This window comes from Diplodia corticola (assembly GCF_001883845.1).
Source record: "Diplodia corticola strain CBS 112549 chromosome Unknown scaffold35, whole genome shotgun sequence".
Classification (NCBI taxonomy): domain Eukaryota; kingdom Fungi; phylum Ascomycota; class Dothideomycetes; order Botryosphaeriales; family Botryosphaeriaceae; genus Diplodia; species Diplodia corticola.
The window spans coordinates 71,461-89,289 of record NW_017971514.1 but is presented as its reverse complement, the minus strand read 5'-3'; the positions used below and the strand labels follow the sequence as shown (position 1 = coordinate 89,289).

At 59.8% G+C, this 17,829-nt stretch overlaps 5 protein-coding genes across 5 annotated transcripts in view; 3 read left to right on the top strand and 2 right to left on the bottom strand.

Moving 5' to 3' along the window:
- Positions 1–411: 411 nt before the first annotated feature.
- Positions 412–4,346, bottom strand: BKCO1_3500028 (chitin synthase 4; the record flags this gene model as incomplete). Its single annotated transcript, XM_020274772.1, has 4 exons — positions 412–539; positions 607–933; positions 998–1,488; positions 1,546–4,346. 4 exons carry the CDS (start codon positions 4,344–4,346, stop codon positions 412–414), a joined length of 3,747 nt encoding a protein of 1,248 aa, XP_020129079.1.
- Positions 4,347–6,485: 2,139 nt separating this feature from the next.
- Positions 6,486–8,533, top strand: BKCO1_3500027 (protoplast regeneration and killer toxin resistance protein; the record flags this gene model as incomplete). The annotated part of the gene is made up of 2 exons (XM_020274771.1): positions 6,486–8,250; positions 8,304–8,533. The coding sequence occupies 2 exons, from the start codon at positions 6,486–6,488 to the stop codon at positions 8,531–8,533; spliced, it is 1,995 nt and encodes a 664-aa protein (XP_020129086.1).
- A 1,547-nt stretch (positions 8,534–10,080) lies between these two features.
- BKCO1_3500026 (uncharacterized protein) lies at positions 10,081–12,123 on the top strand (the record flags this gene model as incomplete). Its single annotated transcript, XM_020274770.1, has 1 exon — positions 10,081–12,123. One exon carries the CDS (start codon positions 10,081–10,083, stop codon positions 12,121–12,123), a length of 2,043 nt encoding a protein of 680 aa, XP_020129087.1.
- A 2,762-nt stretch (positions 12,124–14,885) lies between these two features.
- BKCO1_3500025 (cdp-alcohol phosphatidyltransferase) lies at positions 14,886–15,603 on the bottom strand (the record flags this gene model as incomplete). Its single annotated transcript, XM_020274769.1, has 3 exons — positions 14,886–15,302; positions 15,359–15,450; positions 15,504–15,603. The coding sequence occupies 3 exons, from the start codon at positions 15,601–15,603 to the stop codon at positions 14,886–14,888; spliced, it is 609 nt and encodes a 202-aa protein (XP_020129084.1).
- Positions 15,604–17,027: 1,424 nt separating this feature from the next.
- The window catches only part of BKCO1_3500024 (px domain-containing protein), a gene marked incomplete at both ends in the record, with an annotated part of 1,030 nt that continues 228 nt past the window's right edge, over positions 17,028–17,829 (top strand). The window contains 4 exons of the mRNA XM_020274768.1: positions 17,028–17,354; positions 17,405–17,430; positions 17,493–17,587; positions 17,637–17,694. Of these exons, the coding sequence (XP_020129085.1) occupies positions 17,028–17,354; positions 17,405–17,430; positions 17,493–17,587; positions 17,637–17,694 (506 nt within the window). The remainder of the gene's footprint in view (positions 17,355–17,404; positions 17,431–17,492; positions 17,588–17,636; positions 17,695–17,829) is intronic.

Here is a 17,829-nt window from a genome sequence, read left to right as displayed (position 1 = left end):
TGCCAGATGCCGGGTGCCGGATGCCCGATGCCAGATGCTGCTCGTAATTAATATCGTCGTTACCGCGCCAGAGCTACATACATGGACGCGCCCGCCGCTGCTGCGCTCGCCCGCCGCCCGCCGCCCGCCGCCCGCCGCTCTTTAATCGTTAAAACCCGCATTACCCGCCGCCGTCAGCTCGGCTCCGCCCGTCATGCAAGTGCGAGCAGCGCACGTTTGCAGATGCTGCTGGCAAAAAGGCCCGTGTCGGAATCTGTCCAGCTGCGCGTCGCCTCTGGCCCTAACCGCCCAATGAAACCACGCCCGCTCCGGATCATCTCTGTGCCGGTGCCACCAGATGCAGCTTTCAGACGCGTTGAGAAACCATCTGCCCTTGGCCATCTCCCAGGAAAACGCCACCATGCACCATGATTAATGCTCATAGTACGTTTCGTATCCTTGCTGCTGCTGCTGCTGCTGCTGATGCGAGCCAGCCGGCCATGCCCCGGCCGACGCGCTCTGCTGCGACCAACCCACGCTGGAGCCCCTGAGCCGCCGTTCTGTTGTTTCCCAGTCAGTCCGCGTCCGAGCCTGCCCGCCCTGGGGACGAGGATTGTATGTACATACCGTGCTCAAAGTCTTGCCAGCGCTTCATCGTGATCTTGCTGCTGTCGAACTCGCCGTCGTCCTCGTGCCCGCCCTTCTTCGTCTCGCCTGCCGTCTTCCGCGTGTCACCCCACGAGAAGTCATCAAACTTCCAAAACGCGTACGTCGGGAGGACGAAGTTCCAGATGGGCAAGGACACGAGGTAGATCAGCATCCATGCCACGTACGACCACCGATGAGCGGTGAGCACGATCAGGATGGCCGGAAGACCGAGAATGAGCGCGAGCAGCACTAGAGGAATCGTCGGCGCCGGCGTGTGCTCGATTGCTGCCTTGATGGCGATCGCAACTGTGTTCTCTCGCGTCAGTACCCCGTCCGCCTCGTGGTGCTCACCACCTCAGGATCAGCTTACTCAGGTAGATGGTGAACGAAATCGCCGCCGGCAGCACAAGCGTGCCGACCAGCTCGATGAAGACGACGAACTGCATGCTAAAGCAGAAGGTGCCGCACAGGTCCCTGACAAGAACGAGCTCCATCAGGTTGTGAACGGTACTGTTGATCCACCGACGACGCTGCGAGAGCAGAACCTTAAACTCGTCCGGAACCGTCGTCTTGCAGACGGCTTGTGGAACAAACACTTGCTTGCGCTTCGGGAACGTCTTCAGCATCAGCGTTGACAGGTAACGGTCCTCGCCAAGAAGAAGCAAGTTCTTCTTGTGGAGCGTGTCGACAACGTTCTCCGAGTAGTGCTCGACCACATCGGGGTTGGCAAGAATCGGAACCCAGTAGTTCTGTCCACCCTTGGGCGCCTTGATGCGGTACATGCAGAAGCAGCCTGGCAAACACGTTACACCGCCAAACACGGATTCGAACGACTTGGCCTGATGGTGAGAAATGAAGTACCTGCTGCCCGTTAGGGAATCCGATGCCGATCGCACGCACAGACATGGAAAAACTTACTCGAAGACCTGAATCATTGACACCCACGATTGGCGCTTGTTGGCGATCTTAGTCTCGCCGCACAAGCCCATAATCTCGGGATCTTTGACCATAGCGGAGATCATGTGCGTCAGAGAATCAGGGAACACCTTCGTATCCGCATCGACCATCAACACAATCTCGTAGAAGTCCGGCGATATCCCGGTGATCTTCCATATGCCGTTGAACATTTCAAATTCCAGCTCCGTCATGCGTTCATCAAACATGACTTTCTGGAGGAAGGACATCAGGATGATCTGGCTGTCGCGCTTACCGCGGTTTCCTGGCTTGGACTTGCTGGCTTCTTCAGGCGTGCCGCACTTGACAACAAGCATCATTGGTACGCGCTGCTGCTTCTCGCCCGGGATGCGCGAGTCGTCGCCGTAGTCATAGAACCCAGAGTAGATTTTGGCCATGTTGTGTCTTTTCGATCCACCGGCAACCGCAACATACGAGAAGGCTTGCACTTCGTCGGGCAGAACAGCGTGATCTTTCATCATGCCAAGACAGATCTCTGGAGTCGAGAACTCCTCGCCCTTGCCCTTGATGATACCGTCACAAATAACGAGGATCAGCTTGTGGCTGTTGGGATACTCCGTGGTGGCGATGGAATCCAAAGTGGTCCGAATACCTTCCTCACCCTCAGAGTAGGTGGTGACCAGGCAGATGGAGTGTGCGAGAGGATAGCCAAACGGCTGCCATTCGGCAGGAGGTTGCGGAACTACAGCTTCGTGGATGAAGCCTGCCGGGCCAGGGCCCTCGGATTCACCCATGTAGCTGGAGTATCGCTGGTCAGAAGTAGGTGGGAGCATCAAGCTAGTGCGGCTTTCACCTCCACCGGACCTGCTATTCATGTCATAACCAAGAGTGCCTTCGCTTCGATTGCCCTGTTTGAAGGCAGGGTTCATGAGACGAGCGGTCGAATTCTGGCTGGCCATGGTCGTGGGCGGCGGGCGGGACTTGCCCGAGTCAATTGCGTAGGGGCTGGTGAATCTGGATGTCGACGGAAAGAACTTGCTGCTGCGCTTGTTGTTGCGATCCACTGAACTGGGCCCAGTAGGATCGGCAATTTTCGGCGGAGGGCGGTAGATATCATCGGCCCAGTCTTCGATCTCCTTCTGCCTCTTTTTGGAGTTAAGACCCATTCCGGACTTGTCGGCAGCGTACTTCTTAGAAATCCACCACTGGAAGGCTAGAGCGAGGAAGAATTTGGCAGCAACAATAGAGAGAATGAACGCCAACGACACGTAGAGAACAACCTTGGAAGCAATGCAGCCAATGCTTTCGGTATCGATAGAGCCAACTTTGATGATTTCCGAGAAACACTTGGCGATTTGCTTGTCTTCTGTCGAAGTGAACGAGCGGGTAATGTCAACCCCACGGAGTGCTGAATTCTTCCGAATATCATCAAAGCGGCTGGGGTATGACACTTGAGTAGTATTGAACCACTCTAGAAGGTTCAGGTCGAGAACATCGCCGTTGTAGACCATCAAGTTTCGGCTTGAGTTCTTCACATCGTCCCAGGTGAAAAAGACATCTCCATCACTCTTGAGGCTGTAATACGCATCGCGGGCAGCGGAAGACGTGTGGCATGCATATCCCAGGTAGTACGGAATCGTGAAGTTCGGCTCCGAAGAACCATCTTGGTTGAAAGTGTTGCAGGGGAAATACCAGGCCAACTCAGTCCCGTTATCCTCAGAGACCACGTCAGAGCCGTCAGCGGCATTTATCAGGCCTTTACAATGACCGTTGACGTTCTGGAACAGAAAGCTGGCGTCTTTGCCGCCCTGCTTTTCCGGGAGATCGAAAAGGACATTTGCGCCCTCGGGGATTCCGCGTACCCATGGGTGGGAAGACTTGGATAGGTCGTACGCTTTCCCGTGAATGATCATGTAACCAGTGTCGACTTTGTTGACTTGCAGCCGCATTGGGCCCCCGTTAGGGCAAACAGTCTCAGTGAAGCCGAATGTCAAGTAACCAACGAAAGCGCAAATCAACATGATGATGCTGATCAGGCCAATCTTCTCGCGCCAAGCCTGCTGCTGAGCTTTCTGAGGCATTCCAAAACAACGTAAGATGCAACCTGGCGCCCAGAAAGTCAGGATAGCACAGTAAACGCTCCACAAACTCGGGGGTCGTTCGCCGTTGCGGATGCGCTCTCGGGCCTTTGCGTCCTTGTCTTTCTTCCTCGGTTCTTGCCGGGCGGATCTGCGCTGAAGCTTGCGATCGGCACCAGCATGCCGATTGTGGGCCTCTTTTTTTTCGTTGTAGTAGTTGTTGCCCGAGCTCCGCTGCTGGACCCTCGGAGCTAAGGTTTTGATGTCTGTACTTTCCGAGCTAGCAGTCTCAGCCTCATAATGGTTCTCGGCAAGCGGGTCGTTGCCAGTGGTCGAAGGCCGCACGTTCATGCCTGAGGCATGTTGACGGTAGTGGTAGTTGGGATGATCGGGCTCGATGCGGCTGCGCTCCGGCCTTACTAGACTGCGCTTGCGGGTCAATTCTTGGCCGGCCGCCATCATCGGATCGTCTTCGCGGGCGGTTGGTGTCCGCGGGGAAGGCTGAGCGTTTTGTGAAGACGGATGGCGCGAGTGTTCCTTTCTCGGCGTGGTTCTCGACGCGCGCGATGTGCGCGAGTCGTGCGACGGCCGGGGCTCGACGTCGGAAGGCCTACGGCGGCGGGAAGACGAGTCTCGTCGAGTGCGGCCGTGGGAGCTGTGTCGAATGTGAGCCTGTTCGCGCCGCCGCGGCGAGGCCGGCGGCTGCGTTCTGAGCGGGAGCGACATGTTGGGCGGTGCTGTTGTTGCAGATTAGCCTACATTCCCGGCGGTGGTGGTCTGCGAGGCTGCGAAAACAAGGTGTGCTCGGGAATTCTGCCTGCAGAGTACAATGACGCACCACGGGGCCAAGGGCATCCAAGCGATCAAGTTTGCTTTGGTCGCCTTGCGGGCACCCGTCCGAGGCGTCCTGACAGAGCGCCGCTGATGGGTGGTGGTTGCGGAGTATAACGAGGGACGGCAGCGATCGAGGCGCGCCGGGACAACGAGCGTTGGGTGAACACGCAGGTTGCAGACTTCAAGGCGGATGCAGAACGAAGGTTGGGTTGGGTATCGTGCGCGTCTCCGGCGGAGCGACCGGGAGTTACACGGCAGAAACGAGTGACGACGGTTTGTTTTGGGCTGGGCACTGGGGGAGCTCAGCAAGGCCGGAGCACGACTGGAGCCGGACGCGCTCGCAGGGAGCGCCTGGGGAAGTAGTCAACAGAGGCCGCAGGGTTCCCCTGACGGCAGCGAATGGTTGCGAAGGCGACGGCGCCGGCTGAATGCTGCTGCTGGCTGCGGGATTAGCGACATGGAGGGCGGCGACGCGCCTATTCTTGGACCAGGTGGCGCGCTGCTAGAGCGATTTGCGCCTGCCGTGCGCCGCCTGACTCTTCACGAGAAAAAATGTCACCTCGCCCGAGACCCGGCACGCCCTGCGGCCCATCGCGTATTATTGCGCGGGACGAGAGGATTCGCAGGCTTGCGACGCCGGCGCTGGTCCGCGCGCGCTGGCTGCTGACTCCGGGACTCCAGGCACGGCGGCGGCGGCGGCGGCGGCGGCGGCGGCGGGCCTGCGGCTCTCTTGGCTGCTGCCCCAAGCGGCAGTCGCGGCGGCACTCTCTATTTCTCACGTCGCAGCGTGGGCACGGGGTCGGGTGGGGGGCAGGGCCGCGGCCGGGCTGGGCGACCACGGCAGCCGGCCGAGCTATCGCGCTGTGGGGCGCGACGTGCTGGTGACAGATCGTGACAGCAGCGCGTGCTGGATGGCACGACGGCAGGGTCCAGTGCGTGCGTCAGAGATCGCCGTGCTCCCAAAGCGCTCGGCAAGCTCCTCCCAACCGACCGCCTTTCTACTGCCGCCCCAGACGTGCACCTGCGGCCTGAAACGGAGCGGGCCTGCATGGTGCAGCGTCCAGCCCGCGCGGGTGAATTTCTGCGTCGAAATCGTCTGCCCGGATGACGACGTCGGCCGATCGCAATGCCTCGCGCTTGCGGGAAGAGTTGCAAGCCGCCGCCGGTGGGCGCTGCACGCCAGCGCCTGAGTGCGCGTCCGCGGCTGCTCTGGAAGCCTCGCGCCAGCGCCGACGAGACATATATCGCCGCTCGGCGGCGGCAGCCCCAGCCATATACAGCCTGCCTAGCCGCTTCTTCACCATAATCTCCCTCGCGCCCAAGCGCCCGACTATAGCGAGGAGCTATTGTGACACGGCCGCGCTTTCTAGAAGCCTGTGCCTTCCACTCATTCCTCACCGGACCCGACCGCAACGCGCGGAGGAGCACGCCTCTGCTCAATACGAATTGGCCGCAAGCCACCGCGCAGCAATCGCCGCCCCGGCAGCCCGCAAGCTCCGCTCCGCCTGCTGCCTGCCTGCGCCCCGCGAGAGCACAGCAGCCGGGCCACCAGCGGGGTCACAAAGGGAGTCGTACGTCGTACTCGGCGGCGCGTCCCAACCCCACAGCGCAGACTCGCGGCCACTCAGCAGCCGGCACTGGCGTCTGCCCTCCGCCCACCTCCGGTAAGACCGTAAGACCCCGCCGATCCAATTCTTCGGGTGTGCCTGCGGTCCCTGCAGCAAACGGCGCATACATACCCGGTGCCGCAGCACCACCAGGGCTCCCGCGCTGCCGCCTGTCAAACTCCCGACTCCATGCAGCAGCGCTGACTTCCAGCAGCAAAGGCACCCTCTCTACCTGCGACTCGCCCCGGCCGCATATTGATCGCCGCCTCCAATCGCGCGCATATCGCCGCCGATCTCGCACGATCGCGTTCCTATCGCTTTCCTATCGCTCCGCTGCAGCTATCACCTGCGCCACGAGTAAGGGTTGAGATAAGGTTGCAAGGCGGCTAGGATCCATTCATAACGAGCCATCCCCGCAGCGGCCATGGGTTACCAAGATGCTGTCCACGTTCAGCGCGCCGCGCAGCCGCCTAGCCAGGGCGCCGGCTCCCAGGGCAGCGATGCTGCAAACGCATATCCCTCCCCCTCGTCGTCTGTCTCGCCGAGTCGCAGGCCCGTGAACGGCCACCGCAACCAACCATCAATCACGCTCCAGGGGCCCTCAAATAATGCCGTCCAGGGAAATAGGACATCCGTGCAGAGCTTGGGCGGCTTTTCAAACGGCTCCCGCGATGTCGAGACCCCTGAGCCCGACCGGTACCGCGACTCCGTTGCGTCGAATGCCATCCACGGAGACGTACCCTACCGACAAGCCCGCATCAGCGTCATGTCTAACAGCCCGCCCGCCTCCATGGCCGGAGACGTCCTCACCGAAGACTTCAAGAGGCATACCATAGCTTCCGACATGCGTTACGAGGATCTCGAGGAGGAGCCCGAGTTCGAACAGCCGCAGTACTTCCACCAACCGTACCAGGTCCAGCCTGTAAAGCCGAGGAAGGCTGAGCGCCGGGATCGAGTGAAGTCAACCTACTCTGATTCTCAAGGCTCCTCCAGCGGTCAGAGCTCTGGACCTCGCGTCGGTCTATCTCAGCCTCGCTCAACTGTGACTCGGCCCGTGTCCGCGTTCACTCTTAACCCTCGCGACCGCCATCCTTCTCCAGGCTCCGGTGACCTTCTTGCGCCGTCTCCTACATCATCTCCCGCTCCGTACGCTCGTTCATTGTCGGGCAGTCGACGGTCTCCGGATAACAGGCCTCACTCGTACGTGGACCTGCTCAACAATGTTCCTTACGCGCAGCAAATTGCACCAGCGCAGGACTTGTCTCAGAGTGCTCTGCGCGGCCTGGTCGGGAACGACGTGTCGCTTCTGGATACCCAAAAGACGGTGGAGATGTACATGGCGAATGTCAAGAAGACTCCGGATTCGTCGGTTCAGTACGAGTTTGCCGTTTACCTTGTTCAAGCTGCCAAAGAATATATCCACTCCGAGGATCCGGCGAAAAAGGCTTATGCCGAGACAGTGATGGTTAAGGAATCACGGCAAATTTTGCAGCGGCTGGCGGATCGCAGCTATCCGTTTGCTCAGTATCTCCTTGCAGACGGTTATTCTTCCGGGTTCTTCAACAAAGGCAAACCAGACCAGGAGAAGGCGTTCCCTCTCTTCGTTGCGGCGAGCAAACATGGACACGCCGAATCCGGATTCCGCGCCGCGCTTATGTACGAGCATGGGTGGGGCTCCCGCAAGGATCTGGCCAAGGCTTCCCAGTTCTACCGTGCTTCGGCCTCCAAGGGCCATCCAGGTGCTGCATCCCGCCTTGGCCAGGCCTGTATCTTCGGGGAGCTGGGACTTGGTCGGCGGGACCGAGAAGGCTTAAAGTGGCTAAAGCGTGCCTCGGAATCCGCGGATCCGCAGTACAACGTAGGCCCGCTCCTCCTTGCAAAGCTCCATGAGCATGGCCATGGTGACGACTGTTTCAAAGACGAGGCCTATGCCGCACAGCTGTACACTCAAGCTGCCGAGTTGGGCAACGCTGAGGCCTGCTTTAAGATGGGCGAATGTTACGAGCATGGTTTTCTCAACTGCCCCAAGGATCCCGCACTTAGCGTCCATTTTTACACTGGAGCTGCCATGCAAGACATCCCAGATGCCATGATGTGTCTTTGCGCTTGGTATTTGGTTGGTGCGCCGCCAGTCCTGGAGAAAGATGAAAATGAATCGTACGAATGGGCCAAGCGCGCAGCCGAAACGGGTAAGTAGAGTTTCTTGTCCTGGATTTCACCGATTCTAACGAGACAACAACAGGGCTTCCTAAAGCTGAGTATGCTGTGGGCTACTTCACCGAGATGGGCATCGGCTGCAGACGTGACCCTCTCGAGGCAAACGTCTGGTACGTTCGCGCAGCCGACAAAGGCGAGCCGCGCGCGAAACAACGCCTGGCCATCATCCGAGCGGCAGCCTCGGGAGAAACAGGGGCCATCCAGCCCGAGGGAAGGAAAAAGGGCAAGGACGACAAAGATTGCGTGGTCATGTAGACGCATGTCGCGCACGAAAGCGCTTCTCTGTTTGGTCCTCTTGCGACGTTTTGCGTTCAACCGTCTGGCAACCTGCGTGAGCTTACGCAGGATTTTTCAAGATTCACGAGGAAAGGTCAAATGCTTCCGTCTACGGTGCGATACTATACCCCTTCATACCACTCTTGTTGGCACTATTTGAATCAGAGGAGATTGGTTGAAGGATCGAGGAGGATGGTGGCCGGTCATGTTTTCTCCCCACGGGGACATTTTGCATTTTCAGGTGCGCGGAGAAAGTTTGGGGTACTTCTGGGTTTCAATGTCTTCTTTTCTCCAGGGATCAGCACCGGTCCCTCATGTCCTTTCATTTCACCGTGCATTATTTGTTGGGCTTGTTGGGCGTTCTGGATCTTTGCGTCACACGAAAAGAAAAGGATACCAAGCATAAGGCTCAGTGGTTATTGTTGTAATGGCAGCACAGAGATTGTCGAGCACCTGTTTCTATACTCATGGCTGACTAGCGCCGCTGCCTGGTTGCACATTGATTTAGCGAAATGCAACATGCGCCTCCTGGGCTCCAGGGATCTCGGGTTCCGGGGTGATTCAGATGCAGGTAGCGCAGGACTGACGAGGGCCAGGACGCGGCTCAATAATCTTCCGCACTCAGGCAAGCTCCCGTCGCCCAGCAAAGCCTCGACAAGGAACAACGCCTCACGCCTCACATGCTGGATCTGGATCCACTTGGGTCCCACAAAACTCCCAAGGCCTTCTTATCAGGGAGTGACCGGTAACCAGGAACGAGGGCCGATCGATGAAGCAAAGCCTGGTACCGAAAGGACGACCGCTGTCTCCGACGCCTCCTCGAACCTTGCCCTCGGGCGATCTCGAAGATCTCCCAGCAGCCAGGGCGGATGGAGTGATGCCGCATGGCCCAGATCACCAGACGATCACGTGCCGTTTCCGTCTCCTGTCCCGTCGGGTGACCCGGACGGATGCTCGTCAGCTCCAGAAACATTGCCATGTCGTCCTTCCAATCTCGACGCGGCAGGCCTCGAGGAGATGCGGGTTGCCCAGACCCCGCACACGCGCGGCCTGACGAACGGAACTGGACCGGGTCGGCACCATGACTTGAACCACGGAAGCCCATCCACGCACCGCGCCGAGCCGCAAAGGCGCCGTGGGTGAGGCTGGCTGGTCCTGCAGCCAGTGACGGCAGGGGCGGCGCGTCGACCGACGGGGCAGGACGGCAGGACGCCCACACAAACCTCAGGCAACGGGCGAAAAACTCAGAAGATGGGGCGCGTCACCAGCTCGTCGTACGACATGAGACAATCTCCCCCGAGATTTTCTCCCCACCAGCCCCGAGAGCCCACCACACGGCTCCGGGGACAGCGCATTCCGCACCGAGCTGTGGCTTGCATCAAAAACCTGCCATGTCCTCCCTTCTCATCCGACGGTCCACCAGCCATGCCCCAGTGAATCCAACACCGTGTTCCCCGGCCACTTCATTTGCCCCTTGTCGCTAAACCACGGTTCTCGCCTGGCGAGAGACTTTCGTCATCACCCCCATGGCAGCCACCACCCGGAAGCCCGAGAACGCAACTCTGGTGCTTGTGCGAGTTGATGCCGTGGCCCCGCCCTCAGCATGCTCTAGTTCCTCGCCGCCAGCCCTGGTAGGAGGCGCGACTCCGGCACTGCCGTTGCCGCGCCGCGCCGCCGCCGCTGCTGCTTCCACTGCCGCTGTTCCTGCTGTTCCTGCCACGAATGCTGCTGCTGCCGACACCGGCCACGAATGCAAAAACAATCCTTTTCCCCCGTTGTCATCCCCTTCATCTCCGCAACAGCCACGACCTGCTCCGCACACTCTTCACTCCTTCGGCGCCCGCCCGAAGCACCTCTCCAGGTCCCAGTCATCACCAACCATATCCACAGTCGCCGCCTCGAGCCCCCCAATCAGCAACAAGATGCGCGGACTCCAATTGTTCGGCGTCAACCGCCGAGCGACGGACGTGCTGGCCGAGACCGGGAAGAAGCCCGCATTCGCCGTGGTCAGGAGAGGGAGGATGGCATCCGTGGAGGACCTGGCGCCCTGGCAGCTAGTGGACGGAGAGGAAAGGGAGAGGCGGGAGCGCAGTCTCGAGCGGAGAACAGTCGTCATCAAACCCGACCCGGCCGATGACAGCAGCCCTCCTTACACCAGGGAGGAGGCCCGTCGCATCAGGCACGGCAAGCGGAGGGCGGAGGGATGCGCGTGCTGCGAGGAGGAAGAGAAGCCTGGCACCATGATCCCCGTCACCGTGGATGGTGTGCATGGCTCGATTTCGCAGCGTGTTCGGGCATGGGTTAATCGGACATCATCGACGTCTTCGTCGGTGGCGGACGACCAGAAGAGGAGGAGAAACGGTGTGATCGAGGAGGGCATCGTTGTTGATGGTCCGGCAGCAATGACGGCAGCGCGAAAGGGGTCGTTGGCGGGCCATGATGATGACATGAACCCACCATCTCCCTTCGGCGTGATCGAGTGGCACGAGAGAAGACGACCGTCACGAGATTCAGCTGCCGTGACCTCTGGCTCTGAAGCAGACGACGACTACGACTACGAACAGCAGGACACACTGTCGTTGGATCATCCCGCTGATATAACTCAATGCACCGGCCCTGCCGCTGTTGTTGTCGCCGAGAAAAAGCATGACCAACAACCAGCTCCTCTTTCTCCCCAGGCCTCCACCCCCACCACCGCAAAAAGTGCCATCAGGCCACTGAAACGGCAATCCACGCTGGAAAGCATCATCCAGAAAGTCCCGTTCCTGCACCACCACCACCACCGCCGTGACAACTCGGAAAAGTCGTCAACAACAGCAGGATCAGTCCACCCACCACTCGTCACCCAACTCCACGACAACGACAGCAGCTCCGTACCAGGTACCATCGACTGCTCCACCAAGCCGTCCTCAGCCTGCATCTCCGAAGACGCCGCCGCCGACAACAGCAACAACAACAAACAACGAGCCTCCTACCCTTTGGGTCTGCAAAAATGGTTCGCGCAACCGCACACGCGCCGCGCGCAACGCGCCGCCATCGACTCGCCAGAGGAGTTTTTTGACCTGCTCTGGCAAAAGTACCCTCTGCTCTTCGCCAACCTGGCCGAAGTCCAGAGTTATGTGGATTGCCCGGGCCCTTCAGACAAGCTGGAGCGGCTCGCCGACAATTCCCGGCCGCAGCTGGCGCTGAACGCCGACGACGCGCTCGACGAGACCGAAGAGCGGTCGGCGGAGGAGCGCAGAGAGCGCGTGAGAGCGCTGTTGCACGAGGTGCATGAGATGTGGGTGAATGGCGCGTTGGTGGATTGGGCGAAGCACAAGGGGTGGCGGCTGGACATGGATGCGTTGGAATGGGAGTTGAAGAAGAATGGTGGCGGTGGTAATGCGGCTGGTGGTGGTGGGACGAAGGCGCAGAAGAAGGAAAGGAAAGATTCGAGTCAAGAGCAGCACACGGCCGAGGGCAGTCATGGCTTGAAGAAAATGATTGACGGGGTGGGTAGGAAAGTTGGAGGCGTGTTTACGAGGACGAGATCAGGGCTGACGGCGAGGGTCGGCATGGGTGGAGGCTAAAATATGCGAGGTCGGATGGGAGGTTGGGAATATGGGGAAGATGTACGATACTTCTGCGGAGCTTTGTTTGTCTGGTGTAAGGTTGGATGTGAGGATACCCCCGCTCTCGTGTACGTCTGGCATCTAGTAATGGAGAAAAGCAATGGAAGAGTCGTCTTCGTTCGTCTTCAGCTGGGAGATTGTGAGCCGTTTCCGCAGCACGAAAAGGTTGTAGACAGCATTTGGCCTCTGCAGGTTTGCAATGTGTACCCGTGGCTATAAGGGCGTTCGCAGTAACTCTCAAGGTGCTGATAAGTATTACTTCCAGTGCATCTTCGCTCGGAAGGCACTGTACGCTCATGAGGAACTATTGCACTCTGCTTTGTGTGTGCAGTTGCCGGAAACTTCGGCATTCTTCCACAAGTGAACGTTCAAGGAATATCGTCACCGTCCGAGATGTTCCTTGAACCGAAGCAAGTAGACAGCAGCAGCACCAGGTAAAGACGACTGACCCTTTCCAGCAAGATAAATATAACGACGAGAAAGTCAAGGTAGAGGGCTCAACGAAAGAAGAGGAACTAGTTTGGAAGATGAAGCTCCTACAGGGACCACCGTGACTATTTCGAACATCGTCCCGCTCTACAACGCATCGACGTTTCCGCTTACAATACGCAGTTACCACGCATCGCCCACCAGCGCGCCACCTTCTCCCGAACAATGATAGCGGGGCATCGCCTCACCGGCCCTTTTCCGCACGACCCCGCGCGCTTACTACGATGCCGGACCTAGGGAGTTGCCGGCCCTGCATCCTACTGTGAGAAGCATCGACCTTTTTTTTTTCTTCTTCTTTCCTCCCCTCCCTCTTTTCAACGTGGCGAGCCGGTGTTTGAACACACTAGCGTGGCGGGGCTACGCTAGAGGTATTGCGTGCATATTGTATGTGTGTCGCCACCAGTCAGACTCCGGACCCTCTCTCACTTTTTTCTTTCTTTTCCTTTCCAGGGATCCACCACGGAGCGGATGTAACCCACAGGTGGCGACCGACTCTGTGGGGCCGACCGTATCTCTTTCTTTCCCTTTCTCTCTCGCGAGCGGGCAGCCGGCTTGGGTATATCAGCGGCACGCTCGGCTTACTACGGAGAACAAGGATGGGGGCGGGCGACCCATTCACGGCATGAAAAGCGTCGCGTCCGAGCGGCGACTGTGCGATATGGTAGGTAGGTAGACGGTACACTCGTGACGAGTGTGGAGAAGGGGGAAGGGGGGGGAGGACAATAGATAGGGAGGGGTCGCAGGAGGATCAAGGTCAGACGCTCGAGCACCCTATTGTTCTTTTTGGAAGAGCCGCGGCAGATACATGGCGCGGGAGGATAGCCCACACCTAAATGAAAGACCGCTATGTGGTTGCCACTGCCTGCTCATCCAACGTTCGGAGAGCGTGGTAGGCGGTGAGGTGCATGGGTGTTTCCTGTGCAAGCGCGTTGCTCTCTCGCGTGCCGATGCCGGTGTGGGCTGGAGGTGCCGAAGTTGATCGAGGCCGGGAGGTGGTCATGGTGCGGGCTGTGGAGATTTTGGCAGCGTGGCACCGTGCGCCGAGGGACCGTGTGTGCCCGCTTTCTTCTTCTCCGGCGGCGAAGCAAAGGAAGCGGTCCGTTCGCAGCAATTTCGATGGGCCGGAGCATGGTTGGCACGCTCGGACTCGGGTCGACTGATATTCGATAGTCGAGTGGCGCGTTGCGCCCAGCGCACCCCGTGTTTGGGCGACATGGCCCATTTGCGCAGACACCAGAGCCGGCGCTTGCTGGCTGGTGGAGGTTGGATGAGAGAGCGCATGCGCTTTTTACGAATCGCCGCTTCGCTTCGATTCTAGCGCACCTCGCATCCGTGTTCTCGCAGCATCGTGGCAACCGCTCTGGGCTGGGGAGCTAAACAGGCGGTGTCGTGGAGCAATTAATCAAGGAGCAGCGATGCGGCCAGGGTGGCTTGGGGGAGACGCATCGCTATTGGCGGCGGCCTCACCCCTCCCGTGCACCTGGTCGGCAGCGCAACCGAGCCGCAAGCCTCTGCCGACGAGCAGATGATGCCAGATGCAGTCGAGGGCGGGGAGGCTGGCCGAAAGTGCGGCGTCACGGCGTGACATGATTCAGGCGAAACGATCCACTCCGCTCCGCTGCCTGACCCCTGCTCCTCCACTCGACTGATAAGGTTAACGGGCGCGCCATGCCCGGATAGGCATCGAGCCGGTGGCCGGGTTGGCGGGGGCCAGGCATCGAAAGGGAAAGTCTCCCAGGGCCCCCGGCGATCTCTCATCATCAGAGCCACCCCTGCGCGCCATCTGCTGCCCATGGAGCGTCATCCCAGACGTCCCCAGCGTTGTGCACTGGGTCCCCCAAGGCATCGTGCGTGCAAAAAATTGGAGTCAGCGTCTTCGTCTTCCACATGACATGCACATCGACAATTGCATCTGTTCGCATGAATTGCGTCTGTTTTGGGCGCTTCGTGCTGCCTCCCTACTCTAGCCTGAAGGACTGTGTCGCAGCATCCATGCCGACATTATTGGAGATTAAGCTTCCGTACATCTTCCTTCGTTTTCAACTCGCCAAATTAGTGCAACCCCCTATGCCATGAGAAGGGAGAGAAGGCGCGGCTGAGAGCTCCCGTAATGCCCATAAGCCGCCATGATTTTCCCCAAAGGACCGTGATGCGATGCTGCCCGTACGCTACCCATAACACCGTGCTGTAAAAAACGTAAAAGACGAGAGGACAAGAGAAGTTGCGCTGCCTCACAGCAGAATGGCTGCGCCGCCGACCAGGCCGCTGACGACCATGGCCAGCCCATACTTGGCGCCCAGATCAAGAGCCAGGGCACCAGCACCGCTGCTCCCAGATCCAGAGCTCGACGAATCCCCCGAATTGCCGTCGCCAAAGCTGCTGTAGTCGGACCCGCCGCTGGTCGAGCTCGACGTGGCCGAAGCAGTCGAGGTGCTGGCGGTAGTCGTGGTATTGACCCGAGTCGGGTTCTGGGCTCCGCAGAGGTTCTTTGTGCGGCAATCGCTCGCGCACTGGTTGTCGCCGCTGCTGCAGGCAGTCACGCAACGGTTGTTGTTCTCAGTGCAGATGAAGTAGGGCATCGTCTGGCTGTACTGCGAGATGTTCGGCGAGAGTCCGTCCGCACAAACGCACGAGTACGCGAGGGTTGACTGTCGAAACCATGTTAGCGCGGGCGAGTTTGAGGACCGTGTGAGCTAGGACATACCGTGTCACACGTGTTGGACTCGGTGGTGGCGTCCGTGTTGGTTTGAAGGCAGATGAGCGGGCATTGCGACTTCTGGGCAAGACACCACTGGTCTGCAGCTGGTCAGCACAAGAGCCCGCGGCTGCTAGGACCGGCAATTGCTTACTTCGGTTCTCGATCGAGACCGAGTCGGGGTCAATGGTCTGCGTGGACGACAGGCCCACAACAGCAAACAGGACAGCGATGGTGGAGGCGGTGGAACGCATGGCGAAATCTCTAAAGCTGAAGCGTTCCGGAGTTGCGCTGAGAACAGAAAACGAGAGTCAGCGGGAGGAGTGGGAGCTCGCAAAGTTTGGGCATGGGCAAGAGGAATGTGGGCGGAATGCAGCAGCAATATAGGCTGGGGCGCACTTACCAGGACTCAAGGGACTCGGACGATCGGCGGATAGCGACAGTGGGATGTAGGGGCAGGTGGAGTTCGGAAACGGAAAGCGAGAGCTGATCGAGGACGGCACACTACGCCCATCAAACGCACGAGGCGGGAGGGAGGGATTTAAGGAAAGGGAGGAGGCTCAGGCGCATTGCTAGTTGGCGCACGGACGGAGCCATGGCTGGAGGGCGCGATAGATGGTGTGCAGAATAAGCTCTAGCCCATCTCCACTGCTAGCCGGCGAAAATAGAAAGCCGCCAGTAGTGCCGTGTTCTTATCGCACCACCGCCATCGGGACGCGGAGCCATCGGGACGCGGAGCCATCGCGACTGCTCCAGCGGCTGCTCTGCTGTCCGGATGCCGTCCGCTCTTGCCCACAGCCGGCCCAGGATGGCCAGCCACCCTTGTCGGCGATCAATTGCCCATGCTCGGCCGCCAGCCAGACGCAGCGGCCAATGGCGCACCTGCCTGCTGCGAGGTGGAATGCCGTCGAAAGAGCTGTCACGGTGCCAGAAACCCAGCGCCCGCGGGCCAATCGTCGTCGTTCTGGCATTGCATGCAGCGCCGGCGCAGGCCCGGGAGCTACTGGGGGCAGGGGTCATGGCCCGACGGCGATGGAATTGCCCTCCACGCCCTCCACGCCCAACAACACTACCGCCACGGCGATGCATGCAGCAGCACGCATCTGGCCGCCCTCGATCATGCAGAGCGACGACGCTGCCCTTGGCACGGCGCTGACGCTGCGCGCCTGAAGGCTCCCACGGCGACGCCCGTCCTTGGCTGCGCCCGGGCCTGTCCCGCCTCCTCGTAGCTGCTAGCGGCCAGCGGCCAGCGTCCGCGGGCCCGGAGTTGAGAGCAGCTGCCCGCTTGGCGTGAGCCCTCCCGTTCTCCGCGTACACCGGCCGGCATATGGCCGTACGAGCTGTGTCACGCACGTCACGCACGCCTCGCACGTCTCGCAGCTCCTCAGCGCAGCACCTTGGAGACAGCCCGGCGGCCAATGCTGGTGCGCGTGGGTGGCTCGCGGATGCACGGCCTGAGCCCAGGAGCTGGCCACTTTCCGAGTTCACGTGCCACCGTGCCTACTTTTGCCGCTCCCCAGACAACCCCATATTCCCGCTTCGCCGTTGTTGATCGCCTTTGCTGAACGATTGAGCCTATTCCCGCCCCGCCTTTCAACATCGCCCCTGCTCGCTGCCTGCCTGGCGTCATCAGCATCGTCGCTCCACCCCTGGTTCACGGCTTGCGCTAGCTGGATGGATGGAGTCAACGGGCTCTGACACTCCCAGCCACCCGACGCAAAACGGCCATGTCGCTGCCCGCGAGGCTTCCACCGCCCGTGATCACCAGATAGTTCCACCGTACTGGTCGGGGCTCAAGCGGCGTGATTCTGGCGGTAGCGACGCCTCGCTCGCCTCCGACAGGCCCGCTCCCATCCGCCTCGAGGACCACACCGTCGAGGGCTCCGACCAGAACAGAGCCCTCTGGGCCAAGAACGTCACCATCGACGACCATGTCATCGTCTCCGGCAACGTCCCCGGCATGGGCGACTACGTCGTCTGGAACTGCACCGTGCAGACCCTCGATGTGTGTTTCATCTCTCGTGCAGCTGTGCAGTCGTGCTGATCCTGCGACAGGGCGGGCCCATGAAGATCAGGAAGCGGTATGGGTCGAAGCGTGATGGATGACGTCCGCAAGCCTGGCCACTGGCTGATACAGCTCCAGGTACTCCGAGTTTGACGACCTGCGACGCCGCCTCGCCCAAACATTCCCACATGCCGAATCGTCAATGCCTCAACTCCCTCCGAAGAGCGTAATCTGTAAATCAATTCCTTTCCCAGTTAGGAAAGCAGCCGCTGACGATCCCAGCCCGCTTCCGCCCCCGCTTCTTGGAAAGGCGGAGGGAAGGACTTGCATACTTCCTCAAGTACGTCTTAAAATCCCTGGCTTCATTGTGCAAGTGGGCGTGTTCCTGTCAAGGTGCCGTTGGATCACCGGGTTGAAACTCGACAAACCCGCGGACAGCACCCTTTTGCCCCCCTCTTATCGACGTACATAAGCG